The 12,225-nt window shown below is 31.1% G+C and overlaps 1 protein-coding gene across 1 annotated transcript in view; it reads right to left on the reverse strand.

The window, feature by feature from the left end:
• The window catches only part of LOC126889259 (endonuclease/exonuclease/phosphatase family domain-containing protein 1-like), an 82,923-nt gene that overhangs the window by 10,844 nt on the left and 59,854 nt on the right, over positions 1 to 12,225 (reverse strand). Inside the window, exons 3-4 of the mRNA XM_050657368.1 lie at positions 10,378 to 10,562; positions 2,093 to 2,323 (exon numbers count right to left, since the gene is read on the reverse strand). Of these exons, the coding sequence (XP_050513325.1) occupies positions 2,093 to 2,323; positions 10,378 to 10,562 (416 nt within the window). The remainder of the gene's footprint in view (positions 1 to 2,092; positions 2,324 to 10,377; positions 10,563 to 12,225) is intronic.

Consider the following 12,225-nt stretch of genomic DNA (forward strand, 5'->3'; position numbering starts at 1 on the left):
AGGGCCGGTTGTTCGAACGCTAATCAACATTGATCACTATCAAATATTTAATTACTGTCATAACTGTCAATGTCAACTTTGGTTGGGTTGCTGAAAACATAGTTAATTATAATTATGAGATTAGTTAGTCAATTAACATAACAATTATTAACATAATTGATTAACTAATTTCATAATTGTCATCAATAATTATGTTTTCGGCAACCCAACCAAAGTTGACATTGACAGTTGTGACAGTAATTAAGTACATATTTGATAGTGATCAATGTTGATTAGCGTTCGAACAACCGGCCCACAATGTCTTATTTGTGTATACAGGGTGATTGATTAGTGGTGTAAAGCTCCGTAGAAGTAATAGATAGCAATAAAAGTTAATAACAAAAATTGTAGCCAACTTTGAGCTTCACATTTCAAAATTAATTAGAATGTCACAGGGTGTTCGATAACATAGTGGCAAACCAAAATTATGTTTTTTTTTTAAATCAACTCACTGTATAAATAAAAATAAGCACAAAAGCAATAGATTATTGATGCCAAATTTTTGATTTATTGTCAAAATTTTCATAAATGATTGATATCGCTTATTTTCTTTATATTGAATACAGGGTGAGTCAAAACGCAAGTACATTATTTACTCAGTAATTTTAAATGAAACACCCTGTATTTTATATCACTATCGAAAAGTACCAACACCGTACTTTAATTTTTATATAAAATCACCTATGTCTAAATTTATTACTTTTCGAGATATTTTCATTTTTCAGAGGAAATTATTAATTACGGGTCTAAATCTTTCCAAATTTTAAGTAAGCCATGACTGAATTGTGTAAAACTGACAATTTACGATTACTGATTATCAATCTGGTAATAAATGTAACAATGTAGCAAATAAAGAAAGAAACATAATTTATTAATAATAAATTTTACAAAAAAAACACAAGTTTATTATACAACATACAACATGTTTGAAACAATTAAAAACTACTTTTGTATGTAAGTGTAACAAATAAAGAAAGAAAAATAATTTATTAGTTATAAATTTTACAAAAAAAAACACAACCACAAAATACAACATTTTGTGAAAACAATTAAAAACTACTTTTGTATGTAAATGTAACAATGTAACAAATAAAGAACGAAAAATAATTTATCAGTAAAAAATTTTACAAAAAAAACATGAACACAAAATACAATATATTTGAAAAAATTAAAAGCTACTTTTAATAAAATATTTTAAATATTTAATTACATAGGTTGTTCAAAATGACCTCCTAACACATTTATGCATGCCTAAAAACGGTCATTGAATGAGTTACTTACACTACGAAGCATTTGTATATTAACACTTCAAAATACACTTTGTATTCTATTTTTCATCTCATCTCTTGTTGTTGGAGGCATTTTATAACCTTCATTCTTAAAGTAACCCCAAAAAAATCGGTCCAGTTTATTAAATTCTGGAAATCTGGGTGGCCTGGCCACGCTACTAGTCCATGGAAAAATGAAAATATCTCGAAAACTAATAAATTTAGACATAGGGAATGTTGTATACAAATTAAAGTACGGTAATGATACTTTTCGAAAGTGACATAAAATACAGGGTGTTCCATTTAAAATTACTGAGAAAATAATGTATTTGCGTTTTGACTCACCCTGTATTCAATATAAAGAAAATTAGCAATATCAATAATTTATGAAAATTTTGAAAATAGATAAAAAATATGGCATCAATAAACCATTGCCGTTTTGTTTATTTTTATTTATACAGGGAGTTGAACTTATTACGATTTTCATATAAAATTGGTTATAACTTTGTAAATACGCTGTATAACATACCAAACCTTTATATTTTTGTAATGGAGAAGTTAAAAAGGTTGCGAATATAAAAAAATACAGGGTGTTCTATTTAAAAAACATAAGTTTGATCTGCCACTATGTTATCGAACACCCTGTAACATTCTAACTAATTCTGTAATGTGAAGCTCAAAGTTGGCTACAATTTTTGTTAATAACTTTTATCGCTATCTATTACTATAACGGATCTACGGAGCTTTACCCTACTAATCAATCACCCTGTATAAGTTTTCCTTACCTGTCAACATTCTTACGTCAGTAAAGTCGATGAAAACCATAAGCAGATCGCTCTCGGTGGTCAATTCCTTGAATTTCTGGTTCAGCAATTCGATGTTTGTGCCTTTGTGTAACATCAAATTGACCAATTGCATATTTATGTTGCCCACTCTAAACGAAGCCACCAAAGCCTCACATTCGCTCTTCGTATCCGTAGGTCCTTCACTTAAAGATATCAAGTCGACAGGAACACCTAAAAAAATATTTTTTTAATTCTTAAAGTATTACCTACTCTCAACATCACTTGTGATTCAGTCAATTTGCACTCTACGAGCTCCCTAGTGAGAAAGTTTTGGGGTAGTTCTGATTTATTTCATTATATGTATATGTATTTTGGGCTGCTGAATCCGAATATGAGGTTTGCGGACAAAATTTCTTACCGGAACATTGAAAAAATTGCGAGAAAATCGAAAAATTTCAGCTTTTTTCAGCTTTTTTGCTCAAATCTCGAAAACTATTAACTTTTAGTAAATGGTCTCTTAACAGAAATTAAAGTACTTAAAATTATCTACAAATATCACTATTTACTTTTTTTTCAGACGAACCGGTCGGTCTAAAGTGCAAGTTGAAAATTGACAATTTTTAACGGTCTCGGCAAAACCCACTTTTTACATTCCAAAACTTTAGTTTTTATTAGAATGCTGTCATTTGATAAATTTCTTCTAGTTTTCTGTACAAATAATAAATGTTAGTTCATAATATAAATATGACATGTCTCATCTCATAGCTTCCATGAATCTATTCCATCCTAAAATACCGAGAATGTCTCTGCTTTTCCCTTAGAGCCACAGAAGATCAGGCACAGATGGAGTCACAGTTTCAGTTGGTGTGAACATTCCCTTCGAATCTTGATTTCTGATAAACCTTGAGGTTTTGTCTTTTCAAAATGTATTAGATTAATAGCTCTCTGACTTCCATAAACCTCAGGTGCGGGTTTAGTTTTTAGCCGAGGAATGGATTGGTTAGGAGCTATTGCATGTTTTGGTGCAATACAAGAAATGCCACCCATGACGTAAAAAGTGTGGTATCCGTCGATTGTATGTACGTTAACCCTTTCTGTCCCAACGCTGCATATATATATTTTTGAAAAAGTGGGTCTATTCCCAGCCGCCGTATATATACGTCCAAGGTGTTATGGTCTCAATTTACCAAAGCCGAAAATATGCGTTGCTTATAAAATTTTAGACTCATTGGTGTCCCAATGCCGTAGAAATATGTCCGAAAATGTTAGATTATTGTTCCCAAAGCCTCAAAATGTTGGCACCTAAAACAAGTCATGCGGACCCATTGCCGTAAATATTTGTTCACATATTTTAGATATTATATGCTATATTTTTCTAGTTTTTCAAAGAAAACGTTTAAGTTGGTTAAAAAAAAGTCATTAACATGTTTTGGTCATTTATTTGTTTATTTATATGCGACGTATATCTAAGGCAATGGGACTCTAAGCATGAAAAAACCTTTGGGATTGAGGGACCAACATGCAAATTAAGGCCTGGCATAGAAAGGGTTAAAATCAGCGTTTTGCTCAAAGTCTTGTAGCGGCAGTCAGGCCCAGATAGTTGGTCTCACCATTCCTTGCAGAGTTGCCCGTTTTCTCTACAAAAAGTACGGCTTAAGAAAATAGGTTAATGTAGTTTCCTCTTTGGGGTTTTGTTTATCCTATACAGAAGCTGTTCGCCTGGAAGTGTCAGCAGGTGTACGATAACGCTGATTTTAACGTACATACAATCGACGAATACCACACTTTTCACGTCATATGTGACATTTATTGTATTGCACCAAAACATGCAGTAGCTCCTAAGCAATCCATTCCTCGGATAAAAAAGAAACCCGCGCCTGAGGTTTATGGAAGTCAGGGAGCTGTTCAACTAATTCATTTTAAAAGGACAAAACCTCAAGGTTTATCAGAAATCAAGATAACAGATCCGAAGGAAATGTTCACACCAACTGAAACTGTGACTCCATCTGTGCCTGATCTTCTGTGGCTCTAAGGGAAAAGCAGAGACATTCCCGGCCTCTTAGGACGGAATGGACTCATGGAAGCTGTCACAAGAGACATACCATACCTATGAACTAACATTTATTATTTGTACAGAAAACTAGGAGAAATTTATCAAATGACAGCATTCTAATAAAAAATAAAGTTTTGGAATGTAAAAAGTGGGTTCTGCCGAGACCGTTAAAAATTGGCAATATTCAACTGGTACTTTAGACCGAACGGTTCGTCTGAAAAAAAAAGTAAATAGCGATATTTGTAGATAATTTTAAGTACTTTAATTTCTGTTAAGAGACTATTTACTAAAAGTTAATAGTTTTCGAGATTTGAGCAAAAAAGTGGAAAAAAGCTGAAATTTTACACTAGCCCAGGGGGACCGACGGCTTAACGTACTCTCCGAGGCACGGTGAGACGGCTCGTGTCATTATTGGAAATGAAAATGGTTTGTCTTTGGCAGGGATCGAACCCACGTCTACTGGCGTATGAGGCCAGCGTTTATTCCGTTACCCACGGCCGCTCACAGAGAGGAGAAGTAACACACTGTAACAAATATAGAGGAATATCTCTACTGAGTACAACAAACAAAATTTTAACAGTCCTCATACGATAAAAACTCACTCAATTCACAGAAAAAAAAATGGGGACTACCAACAAGGATTCAGTAGAATTCAGACCAGACCTTATTGGAAGAAGTAAATTATTTAACCAAATGAGACATCAAGATATACCAGCAAAGCTAAACAAATTATAAAAATTTCTTCGATGTTAAAGTTTTTGAAGTTATACTTCTTTACGATCGAGAGTGAAATTTTATCACATGCCGGGCGCATGCGCACACAGACAGTATGTATTTCGTTGCTAATCTTTCAAGATATATGTATCAGAGCTGTCAGCGCAAATAAGTCAGGTTATATCATATAAAACGATATATTAGTGTTCTTAGTAAATGTATTATTTATTATAATTTTTGTGTCTTTGGATTTGTCTTCCTCGGGAATAAAATGTTTTATAATAATAGTAAGTATATTTAAAGTATTTTTGTATATGTACTTCACTTGGTCAGTATGTATGAGAAAGCTTGTAACCTGTCAAGGCAGAAGAGATATAGCTCAGTGGTAAAGCGTGTGACCGGAGATCATGAGGTCCCGGGTTCAAATCCCGGACGATTCATATTCTTTTTTTTTTATTTTTGGTATCGTTTTAATAAAAAATTTTTAAAAGTGGTAGGTAAAGAAAGTTAGTTTAATATTTAAATAAAATACAAATAACCTGTTAAGTATATTAATTTCGTTAAAATCATAATAATAGAAAAATAAAACGGGATAATACCCGAAGGTTGGCTGTATACCATCTAGTTAAATAAAATTAACATGAAGTAAAACTTCCTAGTGTAGTTGGTATATTTAAAAAAAAATCTAAAAAAATTTTAAAAATCCAAACGGATTACGTTCAAAACGTTTTCGGACTTATCAGTCCATCATCAGTGAACCAAATAATATAATAAGTGAACATAATAATAGAAGTATAACTTCTTACGTGCGTACAAAGTACACACACATTCTTTTTTTTTAACTACCTACATATATGGTATACAGCCAACTCCCGTTTTAAATTAACAAAAATGACTATAGAATATAGATGGATAGAATAAAGATAAAGCACGTGCATGAATACACACTAAATCGAATTTTTTGTATAAATATCAGCACAAACATTTATAAACATTTATGTAAGTATGATAAATTGGACGTATAATTTTTTTCCTGGCCTTGCTTGCACTAAATCATGATCTTTGTACCTATTTGATCGCCATAATTAAAAACATGTCTGTTTCAATCAAAAGTTGTTCTGATACATGCTAGGGAGGTTTATATAATGATAAATAATTAAGAAATACTAAATAATTGTTAAAATTGTTACCGTAATTCGTTTTCTTGAAACACAAATCAATAGAGATAAAAAAACAACTCAATTATTAAAAACAAAACAAAAAATAAAAAGTCCTTGACTATGTAGTTACTACATTTCTATGTAGTCCAGGCGGGATTTGTTTTGGATTGGAAATTGGAGTCTATTTTTTTGCTGGAGTCACTTCAGGATATTGTACAGTCGCATACCTTCTAGTGGAGTCAATGTAGATCGAAAACATGGATTGTTTCGGAAAAAATCAAACAAGCTTATATTTTTCTTAAACTGTTTTTGTTAGTTTATAAATATGTTAAAGTAAAAAGTTCTACTCGCAGATTTCGCCGCTAATTGTTTATTAATTGTTTAAACAATAACAATTGTTTTATAAATAATGTTAAAAATATCGTTGAATTCATACAGTAGAACGTCGATAATCTGGACGCCAAAAATCCGGACCGTCAATAATCCGGATTTGTATCTAGCAAAAATATCTGAATTTTTTAAAATAAATTAAGAACTTCGTTGCGAAAAACGAACCTCTACCGCAGTTCAAAAATATTTTACACATTTTTTTAAAAGCCCAAATAGTGTCTGATGTTTTTACTGTACACATGGTGGTATTAAAAATTAATTACAATACAGTGTTTAAACATAAAAGAATGTTTTGATTAATTTCACCTCTAGACACTTTACTGTACAAGAGAAAACATAAAATTTTAAAACGTTTGTTGTACTTTAATATGTATACTGGACTTTTTTGGGGTAATTTCGATAATCCGGATAATTTGATAATCCGGATGGGGTCCGGTCCCAATTAATCCGGATTATTGACGTTCTACTGTACGAAAAAATGTTATTCTTCATAAAATACTCTGCATGGTCTAAGATCTAAAACTCAACCATCAGATATCAAATTTTATCAATTTTACACGAGGTATGTCTAAAATATGAATTTCGTTCAAGGGTAAAGTACCTTTATATTTCAGAATAGCAAAAATTGTTATTATGAAAAGTTGTTTGGAATTAAAAACTATATTTTAATATGCAATTAAAAAACAAATAGTCTGGCTAATTGGCTAAGCCAAAGCCATTATAAAATAAAAAAAAAATATATGCAATTACTTCCTTCTAATTGAAAAAAAAATCGCAAATTTTTCTCAAAATACGGATATCCAACATCATTTTATTACAATAATTATGATAACTATTTTATTATCAATTTTACAAAAAAAAATGTTATTCTTCATAAAATGGTCTATCTGATCTAAAATCTAAAATTCACCCATAATATTTAAAAATTTTTCAATTTTATACGAGGTATGTCAAAAAATATGAATTTCGCTTTAAGTGCCTTTATAGTTCAGAATATTTCAATTAGAAGGATGTAAATGAATATTAAAACACAGTTTTTAATTACAAACAACTTTTTTTAATAACAATTTTCGATATTATGAAATATAAAGTTACTTTAGTCTTTAACGAAATTCATATTTTTTGACATACCTCATATAAAATTAATAACATTTGATATCTGATGGTTGCATCTTAGATTCTATACTACGCAGAGAATTTTATAAAGAATAACTTTTTTTTGTAAAATTGATAATAAAGAAGTTTTCAAAAGGTTTCAATTTACGCATATTGTATAAGAGCCCAAAAAAAATTTTTTTAACATTTATTATTGTTTAAGCTTATTATTAAAGGTATTTTAGGTAAGTTGTACAGAAAAAAGTTTTGACGACTTCGTATAAACATTTTTTTAACAGATAATTTTTGGTTTTTGGATTACATTTTTTATCTATCTTAATTTTCTTAAAAAGAAGTTGTTTATTTCATTTCTAAAGTAAAATAATTTAGTGAATTTTAAAGAGTACATCTTAAGCTTTAAAAAACACATATAAGTTGTAATATATCTGTTCAAACTTAAGTAATACCCTCTTAAAGTGGTAGTAATTCTGTAAAACTACGACATTTTCAAAAATTACATTTTTTGTACAATTGAGACCAACGGCGGATCCAGCAACCTTGCAAGGTGGGGGCAATGAAATAAAAACTTTCTCGTCACTGGCGTACGCAGGTTTCTTTTTCGGGATGGGCTGTTATTTTCTTATTCTTTATGTACCATGTCCTTTCAGAACGTTGGTTACCATCATAGCTATCTTAATTTTATTTACTCCCATCCTAAATCAACCATGAAGTTCTTCTTCGTCCGTCCTGGACTGCGTTTTCCTGCTATTTTCACTTGAATAATATTTTGTAGCAACCTATATTTGGGTCCTCTCATTACGTGTCCGAAATACTCCAGCTTTATCTTCTTGATGGCTTTTATAATCGCCGTAGTCTTGCCGAGACATTCTAGTATGTATTGTGGAGTTTTGAATCTTTTCCATCCAATAAACTCTTAAAATTCTTCTATAGCACCACATCTCGAGAGCCTCAAGGCGATTTAGATCGATTTTATTCACAGTCCAAGACTCGACACCATACATTAGGTTTGTTCTAGCTTCTAGCATCAGTTTCAAACGGTTTGAAACCATCAGCGAATAGCGGACTAGCGCGAGTAGAGGGGATAGCACTGGTGACTGTATGATGTTCTCTCACTGACCAACTGTTTGCTGACGGTTTCTGACTAGTTTGACTGTTTGCTAGAAAAAACCTAGTAATACCGAGAACACGTAGCAGCGAAGTAGATGGATCCTTAATGCCAATTTTAGGTCTCTGTTACATAATACTTTGGACTTGGACATCCTTCTAAAAGCGGCTCTTATTCGGGGGGTTTTCTTAAATGATCAAATTACCATAACATAGCAGCGGCATTTAATATTTTTATCTGGTCTCTGGCATTAAATTGAATAGATGGTAATAAACATATTTATTGTGGGAATTTTTCATTTATTATGTTTCAAAGACTTTTAATAATTTTCCAAGGAATTCTGCCATACATTATGTTTCAGTTATTCAGTTATCAACAGGACACAAAATTCACTATTTATGTTTAATCGTAATCTCTTTCTTAAAAAAGTGTCAGTAGACACCAGGGGAGGTCTCAAGGAGGGGGCAATTGACTCAATTGACCCCCCCTTGGATCCGCGCCTGATTGAGACGTCGTATCATTGGAATTAAATTTTTGAGATTTTTTTAATGAAACATCGTTTAGCAAGATACCTGAATGGTAAGTTGTGCAAATTTGAGAGTTTTATAGGTAAAATTGTATTGGTTACACATTTTTAAATCATTTTTAAATAAAATTCATGTAAGTCTCACTTTCTGCCCACACCGTACTTATGCCCATACATTTTATTTCTTTTTATTATAACCATAAGATAGCTTAATTGTTCTCCTTTCATGTCCAATTTGTAAAATTCATTTGATCAATTAGTTAAATAATTAAATTAAAATAACTCAAGCGTGCGCCAATGTGTGTGAAAAGGGCGACTTTACCGTTATAGTTATAAATAAAAAATTATAGAAGCTATCAATTTAATTTTAGAAAAATCTTTATAGGTATAAGATTTTTTGTAAAATTTTCTGAATTTTTCAATGCTCAATCTGTTTTTTTCTAAGATTTATATTTTCGGAGTTATTGAAGTTATTCTTCTTTAGGCGCGATTGAGAGTAAAATTTCATAAATCTGCGCGCATGCGCACACAGACAGTAATAGTTCGTTGCTAATCTTTCAAGATAGGTATGTATGTATCTGTATCAGCGCAAATAAGTCATTAAAAGAATATATTAGTGTTTTTAGTAAATGTATTATTTATTATAATTTTTGGATTTGTCTTTCTCTGTAGTAAGATAATAAAATATTATGTATGTAGGTATAACATTTTTATATGTCTATTTGTCACCGTGTTGTGTAATTATATCCGAAACTTACGTGTCACTTAAAGAAGCTCGGTGGCGTAGTTGGTAGAGCGTTGGGCCAATGATTGGAAGGTTGCGGGTTCCAATCCTGGACGATTCATATATTTTTTTAATTTTTGGTTGTTTTAATAAAAATTTTTTGAAAGTGGTAGATAAGAAAGTTCGTTTAATATTTAAATAAAATACAAATAACCTGTTAAGTATATTTACTTCGTTGAAATTATATAATAGAAGAATAACTTCTTACGTGCGTACAAAGTACACACACACATTCTTTAAAAAAAAAAACAACTAATTTCGCAGTTCATTTGTTTAATAAAAAATGAAGCACCCACTTCTCGAGCAGAACTTTTTGACAGGTTGTTTATTAAACATTTCTTAATCAAATTACAAAAAGTTCTACCTTGTTTGATTTTTTCCGAAGTCAAAATCTGTATTGACTCCCCTAAACGTTAAATGATATTTTTGCTGTTTACCTCCATCTGAATCATAAATAAATCCCAATTTCGAATTGTGAACATCTAACATGCAGAAATTCCAGTTGTGATGGTTATTTTTACTCCACTCTTTCACTCTTTGCAGTTTGGGATTGTTTAGTTCGTCACAGATGATTCTCAGAGCTATTACGTTCTGTATGTCTTGAACAGCTATGATGGAAAACCTAAAAGGAAAAGAGAATTAACTCATTTTATAGAAACTAGCGTGAGGTAGTGTAACGTTACGTAGTGGAATGCTTATTTGGTCTCATTCTCCTCGGAAGGTCTCAAATTTTGTTTTAAAAAATAATATTCATCTTAAATTGTTACTTACAATGTAACTCTTAAAAAAACAAAATACTCTGAAAGGTTATGAAAAAACACATCTTTGCTTTTTTCGCTTTGAAATCATTTTTTTTTAATAACTTTGGTTATTTTAAAACAAAAGTTATTACATAATTTAAGCATAATTTGCATACCTATATTACTAGCATACAGTGTGTCCATAAAGTAACGCATAAATTCATTATTTCGTAAACCGGCGACATTAAGGAAAAATCCCGAAATAGGTCAATTTTTATTTTTAAATTCCGATTTTTTGGCATATATATCATATTAGTGACGTCATCCATCTGGGCATGATGACGTAACCGATGATTTTTTTAAATGAGAATAGTGGTCATATGATAGCTCATTTGAAAGGGTATTCAATTCTCCATTCACTAATATAAACATTAACATATTTATTTATACAAGGTGTTCAAAAAAACATTTTTTTAATTAAAATAATTGAGACAAAAAGAAGAATGTATGTAATTTATTTAATTCAAAATACGTTTTACTGTTGTCAGAAAACAGGAAAAAAATGTTTATTTGACAAATAAATATTGTTTTTCGCTTAAATTCAATATTAAAGCTGCCACCCACCTGTCTCTTGGCAGTTTGAACATTTCGTTTAAACGAAAATCAATGTTTATTTGTCAAATAAAATTTTTTTCCCTTTACTGACAGTAGTAAAATGCATTTTGATTTAAAATAAATTACATATATTCTTCTTTTTGTCTCACTTATTTTAATTAAAAAAATGTTTTTTGAACACCCTGTATAAATAATTATGTTAATGTTTATATTATTGGATAGAGAATTAAATACCCTTTCAAATGAGCTATCACATGACCCCTATTCCCATTTAAAAAAATCATCGATTACGTCATCACGCCCAGATGGATGACGTCACGAGGATGATATATACATATGCCAAAAAATCGTAATTTCAAAATAAAAATCGACCTGTCTGCTGTCTGGGCATTTTTCCTTAAAGTCGCCGGTTTACGAAATAATGAATTTATGCGTTACTTTATGGACGCACTGTATATGCAAACTTAAGATTCGATTCCAGCACTAACATAGCTGGTAAATAACTTTTCCCAAAAATGGCATTTTTTCGATGATCCAATCAGACTAATATTCGCTCCGTGCGTGACCATGGTGGGGATACACGAAACTATGCCAGCGAAATGCGATAAATATTAATGTAGCGGTGAAATGTGACAACTTTGGCGAAAAATGATTGAATAATAATTTTTTTCAATAGATATTTCGCTTACCTTATTATTGCCGTTAAATCAGTACAAATTGTCGGATACGCAGATGACATATACATCATAGGTAGATCTAAAGAATCTCTGACTGAAGCATTTCAGTTGTTAAGAGCATCTGCACAGAGAGTGGGACTAAATATAAATGTTCAAAAGACCAAATATATGTGTTGCACTAGGTTAAGCAAGCCGACACCTACAAGAATAATAATTGACGACCTAGAACTGGAAGGTGTCGACACCTTCATAT

Source organism: Diabrotica virgifera, chromosome 8 (genome assembly GCF_917563875.1).
Source record: "Diabrotica virgifera virgifera chromosome 8, PGI_DIABVI_V3a".
Taxonomy (NCBI): Eukaryota; Metazoa; Arthropoda; class Insecta; order Coleoptera; family Chrysomelidae; genus Diabrotica; species Diabrotica virgifera.